At 39.4% G+C, this 21,057-nt stretch overlaps 1 protein-coding gene across 3 annotated transcripts; it reads left to right on the forward strand.

Moving 5' to 3' along the window:
• The first annotated feature begins 189 nt into the window (after positions 1–189).
• On the forward strand, positions 190–21,030 carry samd9l (sterile alpha motif domain containing 9 like). 3 transcript variants are annotated; one of them, XM_042222212.1, is made up of 5 exons: positions 190–5,653; positions 7,702–7,764; positions 11,210–11,270; positions 13,967–15,498; positions 19,671–21,030. In XM_042222212.1, the coding sequence occupies exons 3-5, from the start codon at positions 11,240–11,242 to the stop codon at positions 19,710–19,712; spliced, it is 1,605 nt and encodes a 534-aa protein (XP_042078146.1). In that variant the 5' UTR covers positions 190–5,653; positions 7,702–7,764; positions 11,210–11,239; the 3' UTR covers positions 19,713–21,030. The 3 variants fall into 3 exon arrangements, with proteins under 3 accessions (XP_042078146.1, XP_005925469.1, XP_042078145.1); XM_005925407.3 differs by lacking the exon at positions 19,671–21,030 and having other exon boundaries at positions 2,137–5,653; positions 13,967–19,531; XM_042222211.1 differs by lacking the exons at positions 190–5,653; positions 19,671–21,030 and having other exon boundaries at positions 6,891–7,764; positions 13,967–19,531.
• The last annotated feature ends 27 nt before the right edge of the window (positions 21,031–21,057 follow it).

Here is a 21,057-nt window from a genome sequence, read left to right on the forward strand (position 1 = left end):
CTAGAATGTCATATGAAACCAAAATAGAAATTTTTGGTTAAAAACTCTACTTGTCGTGTTTGGAGAAGGGGGGGGCCCTAATGATTTGAGGCTGTTTTTCTGCAAAGGGACCAGGACGACTGATCCGTGTAAAGGAAAGAATGAATGGGGCCATGTATTGTCAGATTTTGAGTCAAAACCTCCTTCCATCAGCAAGGGCATTGAAGATGAAACATGGCTGGATCTTTCAGCATGACAATGATCCCAAACACACCGCCCGGGTAAAGAAGGAGCAACTTCATAAAAAGCATTCCAAGGTTCTGGACTGGCCTAGCCAGTCTCCAGATCTCAACCCCATAGAAAATCTTTGGAGGGAGTTGAAAGTCTGTGTTGCCCAGCAACAGCCACTAAACATCACTGCTCTAGAGGAGACCTGCATGGAGGAATGGGCCAAAATATCAGAAACGGTGTGTGAAAACCTTGTGAAGACTTACAGAAAATGTTTGACCTCTGTCATTGCCAACAAAGGGTATATAATAAAGTACTGAGATGAACTTTTGTTATTGGCCAAATACTATTTTCCATGATAATTTGCAAATTCTTTAAAAATCAGACAATGTGATTTTTCTGGATTTTTTTTCCATCTCATATTGTCTCTCATAGCTAAGTTATACCTATGATGAAAATTACAGGCCTCTCATCTTTTTAAGTGGGAAAACTCGCACAATTGGTGGCTGACTAAACACTTTTTTGCTCCACTGTATGTGTGCAATCACCTAGGTATATGGTTTACCAGGACAATTGTATACATCGGGACATTGTTATAATGAGCTTCAAAATACAAGTCAATTTAATACAGTGGTTTTCAAAGTGTGTGAGAGTTCTGACAAGTTGTGTGTAAGTTACCTGGCAAAAAAAAGTCTTCCAAGACTATTGTTCAACATCAGAATCACTTTTACGGCAGAACAAAGAAATTCACAGTTATGTTAATAATATGCGCATCCGCTGCATCGAGAAGGGTCTGGCTGCAGCCAAATGCTCTTGTGCTCTTGGCTGCAACCACTGAAAAGCTGCAGCCGCAATAAAGAAGTGTACTGAAAATTGCGAACATGTGGTTGGGTCTGTCGTGCATTGTTTAGTGGTTCCAAAACCCAGGATTGGGGCATGAAAGACCCGACCACATGTTTGCACTTTTCAGTACACTTCTTTACTGCAGCTGTTGACTTGCATACATGGCTGCAGCTTTTTGGCTACAGCCTTCACACATCAATGACAGGATCTAGTTCATTCTGTTTTAAGATGGCTCTGCAGTCAAAAACAGGCTCACTGCAGCCACTAAGAGTAATAGTATTAAACTCTCACTAAGTTGTATATTTTTCATCTCTGTTCACAAGTTTCTGGATTTTCTTTTCTTTTTCCTTTCTTTTTTTTTTTAAGACTAAGACTGCCAAACATGGGAAAAATAAAGTTCAATGTTCACATTCTGTTTAAATTGTTGCTTTTTTGAAAAGGTGGTGAAGACTAATGAAGCAGCCTAGTGACAAAGGTTACAAATAGTTGTTTGGTATGAGAGTTGTTTGGTTTTAAAACAAATTACTGAAGGATTTATTGTGAATGTGTTTATCTAAATAAAGTTGCAGCTAGGCATTTCTGTCATTGTTTTGTTTAGATGGGAAGTGAAAATATTTCTTCCTGCCATGTGGGGAATGAGAACCACTGGGTTAACAGCTGAATTTGTGTGTGCAGTAACGTAGGTATGGTTTACGGGCACAATGGTACATATCTGGTCATTCTCATGAGTTTCAGAGCATAAGTCTGCTGTCACATCTAGTTATGATGTGTGTTACACAAAAGGACCCGACACATATCGTTGCAAGCTGGTGAATGTTTAAGCGTTTTCTTGTAGCTTTTTGTTTGCGCAGCTTTCCTACTGCATTCTCCTGATCAGCGCACATTCAGGAGAGGCATGATTAGATGATAAAGATCACCTGGGGTGGTCAGTCTTCCCTGACACCACACCCTGAACCCACTACTCCACCCCTCCCCTGCAGCCGGCTAACAAAATACATTCCACCACCTAGCCCCCCACCCCCGCACACAGTTCTTTTAGTGTATGAGATATAAATGAGGTGCCCTGGTCAGTCAGGGCAATGGTTTTTCATAATTTCTGGTCAATCTCTTTATCTTTCCAGGTCACTGAATTGGGAAATGATAGCGAAGGTAGAGTAGGCCCCTGCTAGCTGTCCCCCAGCAGATTGTCCCAAGCAGCCAGGGAAACAAGAAGGCTGGGTGACGGTGAGGAGGAAGCATGGTCTTAACTCATTCACTGCCAGCCATTTTCAAATCAGGTAACTCCCCACTGCCATTGACGACGTCAATGGCAGTGAATGAGTTAAACAGAAGCCCCAGGTACACAACCAACCTGTTCATGTGTCTAACAGTTTTTCCCCAAATTGCTGTCTTCTGAGTGGTGTCCAAAAAAAGACGCTGTGGGCTTCATAGATAATTGGGAAACTTTCTGGAGGAAACCTGGTTTTGTTAGGAGAGACTGCATCCAATGCATGCAACAATTACTTCCTCCATACCATCAACATGTTTTTTATACCCCATTCCTACAAAACTGCTCAAAGAAGTCCTGCCATTAATTAATGCTTCAATCTTAAATATGATCAACCTATCTCTAATAATCGGCTACAATAAATATTGATCAAAATAGTCCAGAGTACAGCCTCTCCCTTTCTCATATTAAAAGGTGTGAAACATTGCATTGTAGCAGTTTGGCCAAAAATGAATCTGTTTTACCCCAAAAGGAATTGTTACGTGTCTGCATGTTTTCTTTCCCTCCTTTTGTTTGCCATTTCCTGAGGTACACAGATTGCAGGCTGGTGTCAATTCGGGGATCTCCAGCTAATTAGAGGAAGGAGGCTTTGATTGGACAAACCAGGAGTGCACACCTTGATAAGGAGACTCACCTGTGGCTGGGTGTGGCTCTCTTCCTTAGAATTGTTTGGCACATGTGTAAAGCTCCTTTGGTGTATTTCTTTTGTTTGAAGTTTGTGGTGGGAGTAAAGAGGACTAGCTAAGTCTGGGGACCCCATACACTTACTCACGTAGACTCCTTTCTGTTAGAAACACTAGGTAAGTAGGTTGGTGCCACCCATGTAATTTTGAGCTTGTTTTGAGTTGAGGATTAGGGTCTTTTCCCCCTGTTTTTGTTTTTCTAGGCTAAAAGCTCAGCTAAGTTTTGGGTTTATTTGGCACAACCAAACTGTATGAATTTGGGTTATTGTTCTTGTGAGAAAACTGCCATTAAACTTTTTTTTCTTTATTACACTTGTACCGAGTTGTTGAGGTACCCCCTCCTGCTCTCGAGGAGGCATAACAGGAATCAATAATATGGTAACAAAGCTGTACAGAGCTATTGTGTGTCAGATGATGTTCCTATATTTAAAGCCGGACTTTACATATTAGGAAATAAAGTCGGTGAATAAAATTCAAATATAGTTTATCCCAGAAGAATAACAGACAAAACACTAAATGGAAATGATGCCCGTTTACTCTTAGATGAGAACATCAGTGTCCAATTTTGTGCACATTTTATACTTTGAGATGTTAACTACATACATAGAAACGTTTTGAGTCACACCTTTTAATCTTTTAATATAGATGTATAAAAATAAGAACTTAGCCATACAGTCTACCTTTCAAATATTACTGAAAGACTGAGTTATTCTAAAGAGCGCTCTGGATTCAGTGTGGTGCTGTAATAGGATGCCACTCTTTCAACAAGTAACAACAAGATATCCCACTTGTTGTTGGATATCTAGTAAGGAAGAAAGTTCAGTCTGCTATAAGTGTTATTGCAAAGTGGCAGACCACTGCATAAATCTTTCCACTGCTTTGCTGACTCCTTAATTGCAGAGCTCCAAATGTCCTCTGGTATTAACATCAGTACAAAAACTATTAACCTATACCATGAAGCTCAAGGTATTCTTAGCTAAGCAGCTCCTATAGGTGGCCCAGTACTTTTGTCCATGTAGTGCATCTCAAAGACTATAAAGAGGACCCAAAAGAAATTGTTGAAGGACTGGGTGCTACCCTGTAAGCTGCTTCATGTGGTGTTTGAGGTATGAGGGGTTTATACATCCCTCCTGCCTTTAAAGCACATAAGAAGAGGAAAGGATTATTAGGATTACTGTAATTTAGATTAGTTGATTACATGAAATCCACCTAATTTTTTGCCTAATACCTAACTGACCATCAGCAGTATCATTGGAAACCTGCAGGTATGTGTGACCTGTGCTACTTTTTATTATCCTTTAGGGCACTGCTGGCAACAGAGAGACAGAAGTTACTCAGTAGTCAGTTGCTGTTATTATTTATAGGAACTACCTTGTAAACACACTCTTCCACATATGAAGGGATATTCACCCTCCCTAGTTGTTGAAACTCAACTTGGTCTCTACGCACAACATATAATGCGCTTATATTTATCATACAAACATAAAGGATGTGATATGAAAATACAACTACTTAGTTCAATATCTTTTTTAAGTGTTTACAGTAGTCTGCTAGTGTGCAGTTTTCAATATTTAACTTGGCTGGTGGTACTGTATTATGTAAATAGTCATTCCCTGGTTGAAACTAAGGTGTGGTTCAAACAGGTTACATAATGTGGTGAGCATACTTTGTACTGCTCAGGTCAAATCAGTCCAACCAGTACCTTATTTTCTCATTTCAATGGCACTTGGTCTAGCTTTCTTTGGAACTGAGTTCATTCTACTTTTTTTGTTGCAAGTTGTTTGGCCACAACTTACAAGCATATTGACACAACAAGGAACTTGTCACACATCCATAAACATATAATTAATGTGATCTGTATTTACTACACTCAACGTGTTTTCTGTCTTTTTCTGTTATCTGCTCAGATGCTCACTAACTCACCTGGGCTTCTACAGCATAATAGCCATACAACAACAGAAGGGCCACAGGTGTAAACTACTTCAGTACTGTGCTAAAATTAGGCCTACTCCATTAGAAAAAATGTTCATTCATTTTGGTGCTTCTTTTGATCCCTGAGCTTTTAACAAGCATTTTTAACAATTGGACAGAACATGAAACCCTCATATTTTGTGTATTTCCCCCCCTAAATATTCAGTTAATGCTCTCTGGACTTTGGAAGTATTTTTGTGTGTCTCTGCATTATTATACCTACATTATAATCAATCCACTACTTTTTGGCTACTTGATATATCTTTTTAGAACTGTGATATTAAATTTGTTGCAATTTATGCTGCTTTTGAAAAACACATTTTTAATGTCACCGGCCTGACACCGACGTACCCGGATGAACAAAAAGCGACTTTGCCAAAAAATGACTGCGGGATCGCCTTGTTACAGGAATGTTCTTTCTGGCTCAAAATGACTTGATATCATTTATGAGAGATGTGTTTGACAGATTATAGACCAACAAGTCATTTATAACAGGCCTGTCATCATTTTTTTTTCCAAACACATACCGGAAATCCCTTTTTGGCAGGGTTTCTCCAAAAACGAAACTGTGAGCAGCACACCGTGCAAACAACATATCGCACACAGGCGGCACTGCTTTCTTTGTTCCTCTATTAGCCTGCATTCTGGAGCAGAGAAAAGACTCTGTCGGTACTTCGCCAAGGTAAGATAATTGCCTTGCCATGTTTTGTTCCATATTACAATCTCCATGCGTAGTTTTAAGTGACCCGGTTAATGCACTACAATATGATTCTAATATATTGAACTTGCTTGGTGTAACATGGTATTGTGCAGAGATGCAATGGGCATGAAAATGTGGAATATTGAAATGTCTTGTAGGCTCATGGTGGTTGCCCGGGGCGGCATCGTGGTGGGGGGCGGATAAAAAAATTGATCGTACTTATGCTGCCCGACATCAGCCAGCGCGTAATGGGAATGGCCTAGGCACCGATCGGTTTTCTATCGCCCATTTGCTGGGAGTAAGGGCGCCCTCCGTTAGCGAGGTGCGCCTACTGCTTGCAGCACAGGGAGGAGAGGGCGGCGGAGGATTCTCTGGCTGGAGCAGCATCTAATAACCAGCTCGCAGAATAAAACAAAATAAAAGCAAACAACAAACACGAAAACACCAGCCATTATGACACAGATTTATAATTTGCACCGATGTTTTTTCGAAACGTGAAAAGTGAGCGCGACAGCCCTCGGTGCGCCTGCTCGCTGCTGAAGTCAAAGTAAACTTTATTGTCATCTCCGCTACATACAGTCCAGTATATAGAGAGACGAGGCTCCAGTTACAGCAGTGCAAGTAAACAAACAATAAATATAAAAAGAGTAAGAAAATAAATATACACTTTAGGACCAGGGGTAAAGGGATCAATAACAATTTATAATTTACAGTTTGATGATTTAAAGTCTCACACACAACCTGCCGAAAGGGGAGGGGGGCCGGCTGCTTCCAAATAGAGCACATTTCATTCATAATGATGTAAATCCAAGCCCATTATGTATTCATGATTTGAATCCTGGGTTGTGTGAAATCCCAGAAATACACCTTAGACAAAGTGAATCTGTGAACTAAGGTGTAGGTCTGTTAGGTTATGTTGTGGTGATCCTCGAGTTGGTGGATTTGTGGTCATACTGGAGTGCAAAATTAAAACCAATGGAAGATGGACAAGAAAAGTTCAAAGCCATCAGGTGCTCAGTTTAGAAAAAATAGAAAAGAAGAGGAGGAACGAGCAAAAGATACAGGTAAGCAGATGTGTCATTGGATAATGGCAGGTCATCCTGAAACAATCAGAATCAGAATACTTTATTAATCCCTAAAGAAAATTATGTGGGTTACAGTTGCTCCAAGAAGAAATGGTAAAAATAGTAACAGTAACAGACTAAACCCCAAAAATATATTAGGTTACAGATTTTAATATTAATTAGTCATTGTCAATTGTTGATTTGTCCTGTTCTCATTGTATGACGAATTATGATGGCGGTTTAGTAGCCGTTTGCATGTAATGCATACTCTCTCTCTCTTTGTGTGTGTGTTTCTCTGGTGAAATTCAGTATGGTTCTGACAACAGTTTTATGTTAATTTACAATCCTTAATATGTTTTATGTGTGTGTGTGTGTGTGTGGGCGGGGGAGGAGGGCCAGAGGGAATGTTCGCCCGGGGCGCCAAACAGGCTAGGACCGCCACTGTTTACGACTAAAAACAGACCTGCAATACAAATGCATTATTTGGGAGCAGGTTATGAATAAAAACGTGTGATCACGTTAAGCCCACACAGCCCAGTTTTTAAACAGAAAAAAAAAAGATGCCACAACAGCAACAGTGATGATGACGCTAGCACACTAACGTGGAGGCAGAGTCTGTTTACACAACACAAGGAGCAAAGAGACGGAGCCGTTACCGAAGCAGTGAGCTCAGAGTGAAAGAAAATGTGCTTCTAGCGTCCAAAACAGCAGCGCCGTTCCTGTAATCACCGTTAACACCTTTACTGGGGAAAAGGTAGCAGGAATTTGCACTGAGGATATCCTTCATCAAAGCACCTGATCAACAAACTCCATAATGAAGAAAAGGGAACTTTTTAACTGCTCCATCGACCGCCATTTGTTTTACACAGCAAAAACAAACTGCACTATTCCCCTGCACTAAATTGTATTAAAATCTGCAGATTAACTGTTTACTTAGTCTAACACCTGACTGGTTTAATTATACAGATTGCTGAAGGCTGACGGCGGCCATCCTATTTAACATGGAAGCGATACCTGCAGCAAACGATGGTAAGTCGAAAGGGGAGCGTGAGGTGTACTAGAACATGTTAATTTCAACGGCTGTAACATTTTTCAGATAAAAAGTGAAATGATATGAAATATTGTATTCATGAAATTGCATTATCATTTATTAAAGATTCAGGCCGCACAGCTGTGGACTTTTCTATGTCAGGCAGTCTGCACACGGAGAAGTGAAGTACAATTCACAATTCAAAGCATATATTAGACATATGAAAACACGAAATATTTGTGATTGGCTACTGATGGGGAAATGCCATGGTTCAGATTCAATGCTCCCTGATTTGTTCCTCTCGTGGTCCTTCCACATGGCAATGGTCTTTGACCTCCAGTCAGGGATCTTGTCCTGCGTGAGAACACTCCTCCCTACTTTACAGTTGTTACCAGGGATGTTTTATTTCCATGCCGATGTCAGCTTTAACCCACACAATAAAGTCTCCATTTCTTGTTGACTAGAACACCCGGTTATATCCCCCCACATAAGGCAGTCAAGGCAGTCTCTCCTATCTGAAACTGGTGTGTAAGCCTGTAGCAATTGATAGATGATCTGATATCCTCGTGTTGGTATTGTTCCCACATCATCATAATAAATGTTGTTCCAGGTTCAACATTGCAAGGGACCAATCACATTGTTGTGACATCATACTTTTGCAAGCCAAGTGATTCATTCATTTATGAAATTCCAATGTTGCAAGGACATTATGTATAGTGCTTACCGTTTATTAAAGAACAGTATCCGGAAATGCAACGAATTGCTGGATTGGCGGACAGAGGCGGTTTCTTGCACGTTTAGTGATGTGTCGGTAGCGAACGAAATGGCTCTTAGAACCGCCTCTTTGAAGTGAACGACAAGAGCCGGCTCCTTATTGGGAGCCTTGGGTTTTTTTTTTCTTTCTCTCACCCTCTCTCTCGCCCTTTTTTCCGCTTCACTCCGCACGCGAGCCTTGTGCTTTGCGCTGGGAAGAGGAGGGAGGGGCGGTAGTTGCACTCGCAGAAGCACAGGAACAGAGCGGGAGGGAAAGAGAGAGAAAGAGAGCCAGGGACAACAACGTCACATTAGAAAGGTATAATAATCATCCACAACTATTTTCAGTTGCGGATGATAAAGGATTCAGAAAGTTTATTCCTGCAGGTCCATATGACAGAGAATGTGCATCTTCTTTTTGTCTTCATATATTAATTTATATTTAATTGTGTTGTGGTTTGCAGTGTTTTGTGTTGTTTCACTTTAAATTTGTTTAAAAGGAAAAAGCTGAAAATTTAAATAGTTAAAAGTTTAAAATGTAAATAGTTGGGTTTTGTATTATATGATTTATTTATTAGATTTTATGTGGAGTGAATAAATAAAAGTATATTTACGGTGGCCCCTACAGACAAAGCACGTACAAACTCCAAAACACGTACAAACTCCAATATATATTTATATATAAACACATATAAATAAAACCCGAGTTGTTTTTTACATTAGGAATTCATTTTGTGCACAATTTTATATTGTTGTTAATAATAAATTAATTAAAGCAACAAAACAACTTGAAGAGCCCGTTGGGAGCCAAAAGAGCCGGCTCTTTTTAGTGAGTCGAGCCGAAACAGCCGGTTCTCTAAAAAGAGCTGGAAATCCCATCACTACGCACGTTAAGTAGATTCTTTTTTTTTTTTTTTTTTTTGTTAAGGCGTTTTTTTCCAAAGTCGCAAAAGTATGACGTCACAACAATGTGATTGGTCACTTGCAATGTTGAAACTTCACACAACATTTATTATGATGATGTGGGAACAACACCGACACGAGGATATCAGAGGATATCAGATGGTGTGTAGCAATTTACCTTCAACACTTCACTCTCTGTGCCTCTTAGTTAACCATTGTTGGTGTGATTTTGATGCTATTTCAATAGAATAGAATTAAAATGAACTGAAAATTTCTAGGCGCAGACAGGAAGTAGAGGTTGGAGAGATTAGTGGTCACAGTGTCACCTGAGTGTGAAGTGTTTGTGAACAGAATCGACAGCCCCAAATCTGCAGCCATTGCTCTTAGCTGGGAAAAGGGCGAAGTGTGCGTTGCGAATGAGTTGCTGCCCCAAGCAGAGTTTCTTAAGGTCTTGTTTACCAGTGAGGGGAGGCTGAGGGGAGGCACGGTGGTTAGCACTGTTGCCGCACAGCAAGAAGGTCCTGAGTTCAATTCCACCATCAGGCCGGGGTCTTTCTGTGTGGAGTTTGCATGTTCTCCCCGTGTCTGCGTGGGTTCCCTCCGTGTACTCCGGCTTCCTCCCACCGTCCAAAGACATGCAGTTTGTGGGGATAGGTTAATTGGATAATCCAAATTGTCACTAGGTGTGAATGTGCGAGTGAATGTGAGTATGAATGGTTGTCTGTCCTTGTGTGTTAGCCCTGCGACAGACTGGCAACCTGTCCAGGGTGTACCCTGCCTCTCGCCCTATGACAGCTGGGATTGGCTCCAGCACCCCCCGTGACCCTGAAAAGGATAAGCGGTAGCGAATGGATGGATGGATGGGAGGCTGAGGGGAGAGCTGGGTAACTGGCAGACAGACTAGTGCAGCATCAGTAGCAACACTGTACTGGTTTGCGGTGGTGAAGTGCGAGCGGGAAACAGTCGATTTACAGTCCATCTACATTCCTACCCTTACCAATGATCATGAGTTGTGGATAGTGATTGAAAGAATGAGACTGCAGACAAAAGCGACAGCAGTTATCTTAGAGATAGGACGAGGAGCTTGGTCATTCGGGAAAGGCTCAGAGTATAGCTGCTGCTCCTCTTTATTGGAAAGAGCCAGTTGAAGCCTTCCGTCTGTCAGGAATGTTCCACTGTGAGAAGGCCTCGGGGTAGACCCAGCACACTGGATAGATTTTGACTCTGGGCTGCCTGGTTGTGTTTTTATTTCAGTTATTTTATATTGGAGTCTAAATGACCCAGATTAGTTCATCATTAAAATGCAAATGTAAACTCATGAAAACTAGTACAGATTTTTGGTTGACAAAATATGTAAAGAAACAAAAAGTAGCAAAAATAATAATAATCTATGTTTTCTTAGATGACATTAATTACCTTTGGTAGTCCATGAATGCAAAATATGTTCATCAGATGAAGGTTAACATGCACCTTATACTATACATTAGTGTCTAATAATAAATTACACAACACTGCGTGAGTTTTTTTTCTCTAGTATTCTGCCTTAAAGATCCTATATCAGTAAGCTCTATTCTTGAATATTTGTAATGTGTAAATTCTAATGTAAAATCTGACAGTATTTCGCATTGGATTCAGGAGACATTTGGTACAATAACTCTATCAGGAAAGATAAAATTTACTAAAGTTATAGTCAGTTCCAGTTTCAAAAGTTAATGATAAAATTTGACAACATAAATGACCCAGCAAAAATAATACAGGACTTAATGTGACGGTTTTTCTTTTTGACAGATGGAATGTGATAAGTAAAAACCAATACTGATGTGTGACAAAACAAGAAAGGAAATCATGGGTGAGTGAAGTTTGTTTTTATGAGATCCCTTTTTTTTTTTTTTTTTTACATACATGATACTTTTAGGTTTCTGTAGACTAATTGTATTTTGTTGTTTTAAACATTCCATGTTTAACTGGCTTTATCATCAGTGTATAATAACCAGACAGCTGAAAATGACTAACTATTTGCTAAATCTGAGCTATGGTAACTGCTTTAGTACAAACATCATCCTCTACTACAGCGGTCCCCAACCCTTTTTGCGCCACAGACCGGTTTAATGTCAGACAATATTTTCACCGACCGGCCTTTAAGGTGTCACGGATAAATACAACATGCTCTCTGGTTGCTATAGTAAAATGCGTAAGCATTTCGCATAAACACGGGAAAAGACCCAGGGAAACCAAGTTAACAATAAAAACTCTGAAAAACCCTGAAAACCATAAATTTCACACCTGAGCCTCAACTCTCGGGGCCCGGTACCAAACGACCGGTACCACTGCTCTACTACACCAACTTAACATGACAAAATTAAGTCAGATTAAAACATATTTAGATGTATGCACTTTACATGGACATCTTCACCATATTGTCCTTCTTCCTGGCTTAAGAACTTTTAAATGTTACAGCTTCTTTAGTTGAATAAATACCTACTATATTACCAAAAATATAGTAGGTATTCATTATTATTATTATTATTATTATTAATAAAGTATTGTTAATATAGTAGGATTTATTGTTAGCTGAAAATGACAAGTTGTGGGGGAATTTTCAAACCATTCTTTTAGGAAAAGGCAATAAAATACTATGAAAACACCTCAATACACATAAAGGTATTATTAGAAAATTGTACATAAAGTTTCAAAAGTAAAAATAATATATATACATAATATACATAATCTTCTGTAAAGCATATATTTGCAGTGGCTGTCCTGTGAGAAAAAAAGATCAGTTGTTTGTAAGCTCAGAATCACAGGCTTACATCTTTTTTTTCCCCACAAAGTGTATTCAAATATTAGTAACAAAAAAAACATCTAAAAAGGCTTGAGCCATGTGTGACATAGTTAGATATTATTTACAAGCAGAATATCAATGCACAATGAAGATATAGTGTTGGCAAAAGAGCTCATTACATCTGCTAAATTCAGACATTCCTATAGATGCTAATCTGACAGTTCTGTATTAGTGCTGCTGTCCCCTCTCCATCATCTTCAAAGTCATCTTCAAACTGCTTCCCCCTGCTCTCAGCCTACCAGGCTGAGCTGTTTCGGGACTTGGGCCACCTGCTGGATAAAGGTACTCCTACAGTTTGGGTGGAGATATTTATCGTCACTGATCTTGTTCTCTGGACCTCTATGGGCGATAAAAAAATAAATAAAAACGCCACTACCACGGCCACAGCCAGGCATAGAGTCAAGGATGTTTACAAAAAAAATCTGAAAGTGGAGGTCAGTCTGTCACCTGAGACATCCCCCAGGTCCATTAGCTGCCAGAGATGCATGTGCAGTCAATCCATGGGTGTTAACAACTGTTGCCAGGGATTACAGACTACAGTTTGCAACAAAACTACCCACTTTCAGTGGCGTGGGTTCAGTTGCTACAGGGGAAGCCACAAAGGCTTTAGAGAGCAAAATCTCCTCTCTCTTTAGCCGAGGGGCAATAAGAGGAAATTAATCTAGACTTTTATTCCAGATATTTCCTCATTCTGTCCCATTCTGGATTTACGGTCCCTCAATTCTCATCTCAGAAACTACAAATTTAGAATGTTAACACAAAATGTGCTGTTTGGATCTATTTGATGGAGTGACTGGTTCACATCTACAGAATGATTTCCACATAAGCTTTAGTCCAGCACACAGGAAATTCCTAAGGTTTGTCTTCCAGGGCATAGCCTACAAATATCAAACCCTCCATTTGGGATCGGCCCTTGCCCCAAGGGTTTTCACCAGGTGTGTTGAAGCAGTTCAGAGCAACCATTTGACCTGCTTCAACACACTTGGTGTGTTGAAGCAGGTCAAATGGTTGCTCTGTTTCGCAACAGAAAGCTGGTCTCATTAAGAACTTGTATTTAACTGGGCTGGTAGGCACTGAAAACTGCTGCAGATCTGCTCTCCAGATCTTCTTTATGGAGAATGGGCACTCAATACAGAAATAGTGCACCAGCTGTGCATAGAGGTTTGGCCAGGCGAACCTCTATGCACAGTTCCTGTCTGCAGTTTTTCCCAAATTATAGAAAGGTGGCTCTGTGCCCTAAGCCTACCTTTGTGTCTAAGGTTAGGGAGTCTACCATTGGAGCTATCAGCTTTTCATCCACCGGCCATTTGCTGATTAGAGCCAGAGGCGGCTTAATTCACTTTGTCCTGTCTGCGCATTATGCATTTAGCTAAACAGGACTCAGGGGTTTAGGAAAAGCAACCAATTCTTTGTGTCCTGGGCTACCTCTCATAGAATGAAGCCTATGTCACATCTATGGCACAGGGGCTATTATAAAAGGATGTCTGTGTATGCAGCTTGCCTCTCGCCACATACATAATGCGATTAGGCGGAACGGCGAAAAAATGTTTTAATATACAAGGAATTTCAAAATAAAGAAGCAGTATAATATATTGTCAGTTTTTGTCATAAATAAAAAAAGTTATTGTCACACATATTATTTAACTGATGTTTTTATGCATAGGGTAATTCATGTTTTGTTCTGCTTTTTTGTCCTTTCGCAGCTGACACACCTCAGCAGTCACCCAAGAATTGGACTGAATCTGAAGTAAGCACCTGGCTAAGATCAATTGGAGTGAAGGAACAGTACATAGAAAAGCTCCATGAAGAAGAAGTAAATGGACAAATCCTACTTGCACTAAATGAGGACTTTCTAAAAACAAAAATCTACATGAAGTCAGGGCCTGCTCATTTGATTATTCAGAGAAGAGATGAGCTTATCAACTCTCAGCAAAAATGTCAAGAAAAGAAAAAAACTACTGGTTCCAAAAGAACTGAGTTTGAGGAAAAGAGGAGTCAGAAATTGGTTCAGTCTCTTTCAACAGTAAGTGATGGTCCTCCAGCACAAACTACAGAGACAGAACAAGATGTCTTTGAGGAGAACCACGCTTCTCAGGAACAATGTGTGTTAATCTCAAAGGAAGACTGTAAACCAAGGCCATTTGATCAAGAAGGGATTGATTTTTTATATGTGAAACACAGAATCCTGCAGCCTGAATCAGGTGCTTTTAATCTGATATCGCCATGCCACGAATTTAAGTCTTTTGCTGTAGCTGCTACATTGGATCGCACAAGACTCCAAGCTAAGTTTGCCAAAGAGGTTCTTAAATTTGCAGCTGGTTGTATGAATATCAGATCAAATGGCACAATACACTTTGGTGTGATGGACAGCAAGGAGGATGGAGAATATGTGCACGGCGAGATAACTGGTATCCCTGTAACAGACAAAGATATTTATGTCGATGCTTTGGACTACATTGAAAGGAGTTTCTCCTCTGACAAAGAGCACATACGCCAGTGTGTGCGACCGCCAAGGTTCATTGAGGTTATAGATCGACAAAGTACAGAAAAGCGATATGTGGTAGAGGTTGACATTGTGCCATTAATAAGTATTGTCAAGAACAAAGTGTATGCAGTCCGTCTGCCAAACTTCAAAGAATCAACAAACAAAGTAGAGTTTGAGAAAGAGATGATTTTGCAAAGAGTGGGTTCAAAAACGGAGCCAGTGAGTGACAAGGACCTAAGTGACTTTTACCAAAGAGTCAAAGATCGTGATGCTCAAAGAGAAGAAGCAGAAAAAAATCATTTCCTTATTGCTCCAGAAGTGTGTCAAGACCTTGGAAGAAAACTCACCATGCTGATGACCAGTGGTAAGAAATTCATTGAAAAGGAAAAATGGTTCATACTCGTAACAAACAAATTCAAACCTGATGACCTTTGTAACATTGACTGGCTGATTAACATGAATATTTTCTGCGTGTTTGACTTTGACCCAGACTCAAAGATATCAGGTCTTTGCAGTAGATACCTTGAGTACCGTGCTGCAAACATGCATTTTTTGCAAAGCTACAGAATATCCACTGGCACAAGCATCAAAGAATTCACAAACCACCTGCATTTATTTGATCAAACTAGTTGGATCTTTTGCAATGGCCATACTGACTTCAAAGGAAATGAAACTTCATGTGACGAAATGACTTGGATCAAGACAAAAATGACTTTACTCCGAGAGTCTGTGTCTTTGATCTGTAAACAGATTTTGCCAAAAGGTACATTCCAGGTCATATTCCTATTAACATCACCAGTTGAGAAACCACTCTTGCACACCTTCTATGAGTTTTTCACAGACATGGAAGGCCATGAAGACATCATCTGCATCTGTGAATCAGAGGAAAACTTCCATAAGTGGCAAAGCTTTGCAGAGGGTTCATGTGGGAAAGAAGCTGTAAACAATTCCAGTGTTGTTGGAATGAAAATGAGCCACATTAATGCAACTCTGCAACATATACAACCTATGAAAGTGTGTTTCACCAAACACTTGCCGGTCTTTGTGAAAGGAACATGTCGTCTTGAAACACAAGTAGAGGAACAGATGTACTCATTGGAGATTCTAACGGTCAATCATTGCAATGAAACATGCAAAGAATTCATCAATGAGAAAAAAGAAAACATTGAGCGCCAGTTCTACCATGGTGGGAGAGTGACCTGGTTGAATTTCTGGCTTGCTGAGAACAAATATGCTGGAGAGGTCATTGAAAGAGATGCTTATCACGAGACTTCCAAACTTCTCAACGATGCCTTGAAATATAATGCAGACCAGACTCCAGTGAATATCATAAACATCTACCATCACCCAGGAAGTGGTGGAAGCACTGTGGCAAGACAAGTGCTGTGGAACAACAGAAAAAGTCTAAGGTGTGCGGTTGTGAAGCCCTCATATCCAGTTTCTGTTGTTGCACAACATGCAGTTGAACTAAGAGAATATGAAGAAAAGGATCCACAGAGATGTCTTCCTGTGCTGCTCCTCACTGAAGACTCAGACAAAGAATATCTAGATGATCTCAGGAATGAATTAGAAGTTGCAGTTAATGTTAAACAAATCCAGTATGGCACCCTGTGTTTCATTTTGTTGAGCTGCAGACGCTCCCATGATCCAGAGAGAAGATGCAAGGAGTCTCCTTTACAGAATGTGTCTGTCACTCATAAACTGTCTGATCAAGAGAAGAGAAAGTTTTCTGGAAAACGGCAGGCACTCGAGGAAAGATATGAACCTCAATTCATTCTGACATTTGTTTTGATGAGTGAAGGATTCAGTGAGGTTTACGTTCATCAGTTTGTGAAACATCTGCTCCAAGACATTGACCGTCACTCTGTTGTCACTCGACTCATTCACTATGTAGCATTGCTGAACACAAATGTTCAAAACTCTTTCATCTCTCAATCGCACTGTGAAGCTTTGCTTGCCTTAACGATCCACTTGGAGAGGTTTCGCCACTACGAGTTTGAGAGCTCTCTAAGTGATCAGGCTAAGCTAGTCTTCTTGCACCTTCGAGATGACAAGACGCACATTGAATCAATCAGAATCATCCACCCACTTGTTGCAAAAGAAATTCTTCAACAACTTCTGGGACCCCAACAAACTCAAAGCAGTTTGGCGATGGATTTGCTCCACGAGGATGTGCTCTTTGAGCACAGATTTGGAAGAGATGAGTATCTCACATTTTTGAGACAACTTTTCATTCGGAGATCCAGGATAAGCAAAGGAGATAAATATGATAGCTTTTTCTCTCCTTTCATTGAGCATGTGTGTGAAAATGAGAAAAGCCCAGACAAAGCAATTGAGTTGCTCAAGGAAGCATTCGAGCGTTTCCATAATGATCCATTCTTTGCACAACAACTTGCTCGTCTTCATTATACTTATGAAAAGTTTGAAGAGGCTAAACACTGGGCAGAGACAGCAGCTAAACAGCTGCCCAACAACTCTTATATACTTGACACAAAGGGACAGGTATATAAGAAATGGTTCCAAGCAAAATGTAAAGCAATTGAAAATGTACCAAAGACGGTGCAAAACACAGCAGATGCTGTGGAAACTGCACTGAAAGCACTTGAGTGTTTTCAAGAATGTGAGAGAGCAGCTGATGCTGATATGGAAAATGTCAACACTTCAGGATTTTTTCACGAAGTTGAGGTTGGGTGCAGCCTGCTCAAACTGATTTCTTCATTACAAGTGTTTGCAAACAGATCCAATGGCCATGCAGAATGTATGAAGTACCTGTTAACTGATTACATCCCAGAGGAAGTTGAAGATGTTTGGGAACCATTCCATAACCGTTTGAAAAAACTTCACAAGACAATGCAGGATGCATTGGAGTGGATTTCAGAGGACCTGAGTTACTTCCAGACAGACATTGGTGCAGATGAAGAAGAAACACCTGAAAGTCCCGAGGAGAAAATAAGCCATCCACTGACATGGCTGGCAAAAAAATCCTCTGAGTATGGAAAGTACTTCAGTGAAGCGTATTCCACTGCAGTCCTACAGCATGGTAAATCAATCCCAGCCAACCTCACTCCTTTCCAAAAACGCATGATCATCTATCATCTTGGTGGCGGCAATATAACATCCATCCTTTCCAAGATAACTGATCAGAGGGATGCAGTAAAACTTCTAGAGCATATAATTTCTCTCTACCCCAGTAATCCATTAAAAGCCAAATTCGGTCAAAGGGACATTGTCAATTACATTGTGGCCCATATTTCTCTGAACTGCCTGTCACCGCAAACTCACAAGGTAGCTCATTTGAAAGATCTACAAGCACTTTGTTGTCAGTTTCCATCTGATAAAAGGAAATGTTTGCCAAGTGCCCTGTTCTTGCTTACATTGCTATTCTGGCCAGAGGATGACGACACAGAGCATGAGAAAGAAACCAAATATGAAATTGTACAATCAGCAGTTGAACACCTTGAAAAGGGTTACTGGAGCAAGATGAAAGACATTCCTCAGCGGAAGAGAAGGATTTATAGCCATTTTTTTCTGGGCAATGGGAATGGATTGGACAAGTTTGTCCACAAGAAAAAGTTTGAAAGAATCACCAAGTGGTTCTCAGTCAATGAGAAACGCATGAAGTGGTTTAGTGGTGAGGCATGGAAGATGCCAGAGATTGCCACAATGCTGAAGCGGGTTTCTGGGTGGACTGAAGATCGTGTGGTTTATCTTGAAGGTCCTAAGAAAAAGAAGTTCAATATCCTGCCTCTCTATGTACCTTCAGTGCCTCATAGTAATGAAAACATCACCTTCTACCTGGGGTTCACCTTTAGAGGCCCTGTTGCCTGCAACATCCTTGTGAAAAAGTAGTTGGTTGTCAACTTGCTGAAGCGTGGGCCTAGAATCCAACTTACTCCAAAGGGAAAGAAAAGATTGTGGATGATGACTGAAAAACCCACAAGCTTTGGACTGTTAGTCAGTTGGTCAAAAAACAAAACTTAAAACATGATTATATTCGTGAAGGTATTTAAGGTTCTTAAAAATACAACTGAACTTGCTTTGTTATAATATTGGCCTCACCTAGAAAGCACTTTGGGGTCATTTCAGCTTAAAATTGTTCTTTTTAAGTGTACTATATAAAGGGAAAAAAATTATATATTTACTCTGAATTTACAAATTAATACAAATGTATTCCTTAGCTTGTTAAATGTAATTTTTTAGGGTTCTGGTTGTTTTTGAATTCCTCTGTTTTCCTGTTTGTACTTCTAGTTTAGAAGGACTGAAGTTCATACTTGGCTGACAATTTGTACACTGATTTTACAAGCTGTCTTATACATGTTTATGTAAGCAAACCTAACGTGCAACCATTCAGAATGCATAGCAATATCAATGGTTGTCAAATTGTGTTCCATTTTACATTATAAGTGTTCTTAAAATATGTAAAGAAAAAAAGAAAAATTTAATACATTAAACTCTTTTTCCATTTATGATTTTCTGTTGTTGATTCTTTGACATTTCTTCTCAATTTGATATCTCCACTCCAGCTTAAAATAAAATTATGATTTAACATTGGAACAACTGTCAGCTTTTAATGCAGACTTAACTGGAAGATGAACTTCCATTACATCAGAGGGTGTGGGACTGATAATTCATGAAGTATGTGAAAAGTTTTGTCTATTGCATGATGCATAAATGCAAAAGTAACATGAAGAACTGTGCACCTTTGAGTTAACTATCTTAGAAAAAATGTGGGTCCTGAAGGAAATCAGAATGGGAAAAATGGAAGTTAGAAGCTGTTAATGTACCAAAAAACAAAATGTATTGCATTTTTTTCATAATCTCTATCAAAGCCTTATCATTCTTGCTTTTTTTGTTTTGTTTTGACTTGGATCAAAACAAAAATGACTTTACTCCGAGGGTCTGTGTCTTTGATCTGTAAACAGATTTTGCCAAAAGGTACATTCCACGTCATATTTCTATTATAATCACCAGTTGAGAAACCACTCTTGCACACCTATGAGTTTTTCACAGACATGGAAGGTCATGAATACATCACCTGCATCTGTGAATCAGAGAAAAACTTCCAGAAATGGCAAAGCTTTGCAGAGGGTTCATGTGGGAAAGAAGCTGTAGACAATTCCAGTGTTGTTGGAATGAAAATGAGTCACATTAATGCAACTCTGCAACATATACAACCTATGAAAGTGTGTTTCACCAAACACTTGCAGGTCTTTGTGGGAGGGACGTGTCTTCTAGAAACACATGTAGAGGAACAGATGTACTCGCTGGAGATTCTGACGGTCAATCATTGTGATGAAACAAGCAAAGACTTCATCAGTGAGAAAAAAGAAAACATCAAACACCAGTTCTGCATTTTTATGTCCTTATAATATATAAAAATAATAATAATGAACTAAAAACATTAAACTTCTTTTTTCAGTTTCAGCTTCTACAGTTCTGCTCAAACTAAAAGAATTATTTTACAGTGGAACAAATATCACCTAATAACGCAGACTTAATGGGACAATGCCATTACATCACAGGCTTGATAATTCAGATAATTCGTGTACAGAATAGTCTTAAATTGGTCACATAGTCTGTGCATATCAATATGAAAATGAAAAGTGAAATAAAAACGAGCTATGCTCCTTTGACGAGAAAACCCAATGCCAAAAAAGTTGGGACACATTAAATATAAAGAGACCACATAAGGATCTCTCCAGATCTTCTCCAAATCTTTTGATATTATGTATAGTAGATGAGGAGATACTCAAAGTAAAATTTTCTGCATTGAGGAACATTATTCTGTAATTTTTTAATATGTTTTTAAGACTGGTAAATCTCTGGTTTCTATACTTCTGAGAAACTCTGAGATGCTCTTTTTATATTGGTCATGTTACTGCTGCCAGTGAACCTAGTTAGCTGCAAAATGTTTCTCCAGCTTTCTCTTTTCAGTGCCACTTACTTTTTAAGACTTGTGTTGTGCCCATTATGTTATTCTAATTTAAATATTTAGTTTGTTTTCTATGTTTTATTGTGAATAAAATATGAGTTTATGATATTTGCAAATCATTAAACTTTGTTTTTATACACATTTTAAATAATGTCCCAATTTTTTTTGGAACTTGGGTTGTAACTGCCACTGCTCATTCGTACAATACAGAAATCAGATTTGGAGGTAAGTTATAATTATTTTATGAAATATAATTAATGTTTTTAATGATAAAAGATAACCATCTGGTTTCTGTTTTTCATCTAAACTATTGCTATTTTGATCACTTTTGTCCCAGTATAGTGATGGGATTTCCGGCTCTTTTTAGAGAACTGGCT

This window comes from Haplochromis burtoni, unplaced genomic scaffold, assembly GCF_018398535.1.
Source record: "Haplochromis burtoni strain Fernald_Lab_line unplaced genomic scaffold, NCSU_Asbu1 Contig_81, whole genome shotgun sequence".
Lineage (NCBI taxonomy): Eukaryota > Metazoa > Chordata > Actinopteri > Cichliformes > Cichlidae > Haplochromis > Haplochromis burtoni.

Bases quoted from the DNA above. Each gene is read 5' to 3' on its own strand.
- samd9l (XM_005925407.3), top strand. From the start codon at position 11,240: ATGTGTGACAAAACAAGAAAGGAAATCATGG. The intron at 11,271-13,966 runs GTGAGTGAAGTT...GTCCTTTCGCAG, and splicing joins AACAAGAAAGGAAATCATGG to CTGACACACCTCAGCAGTCA.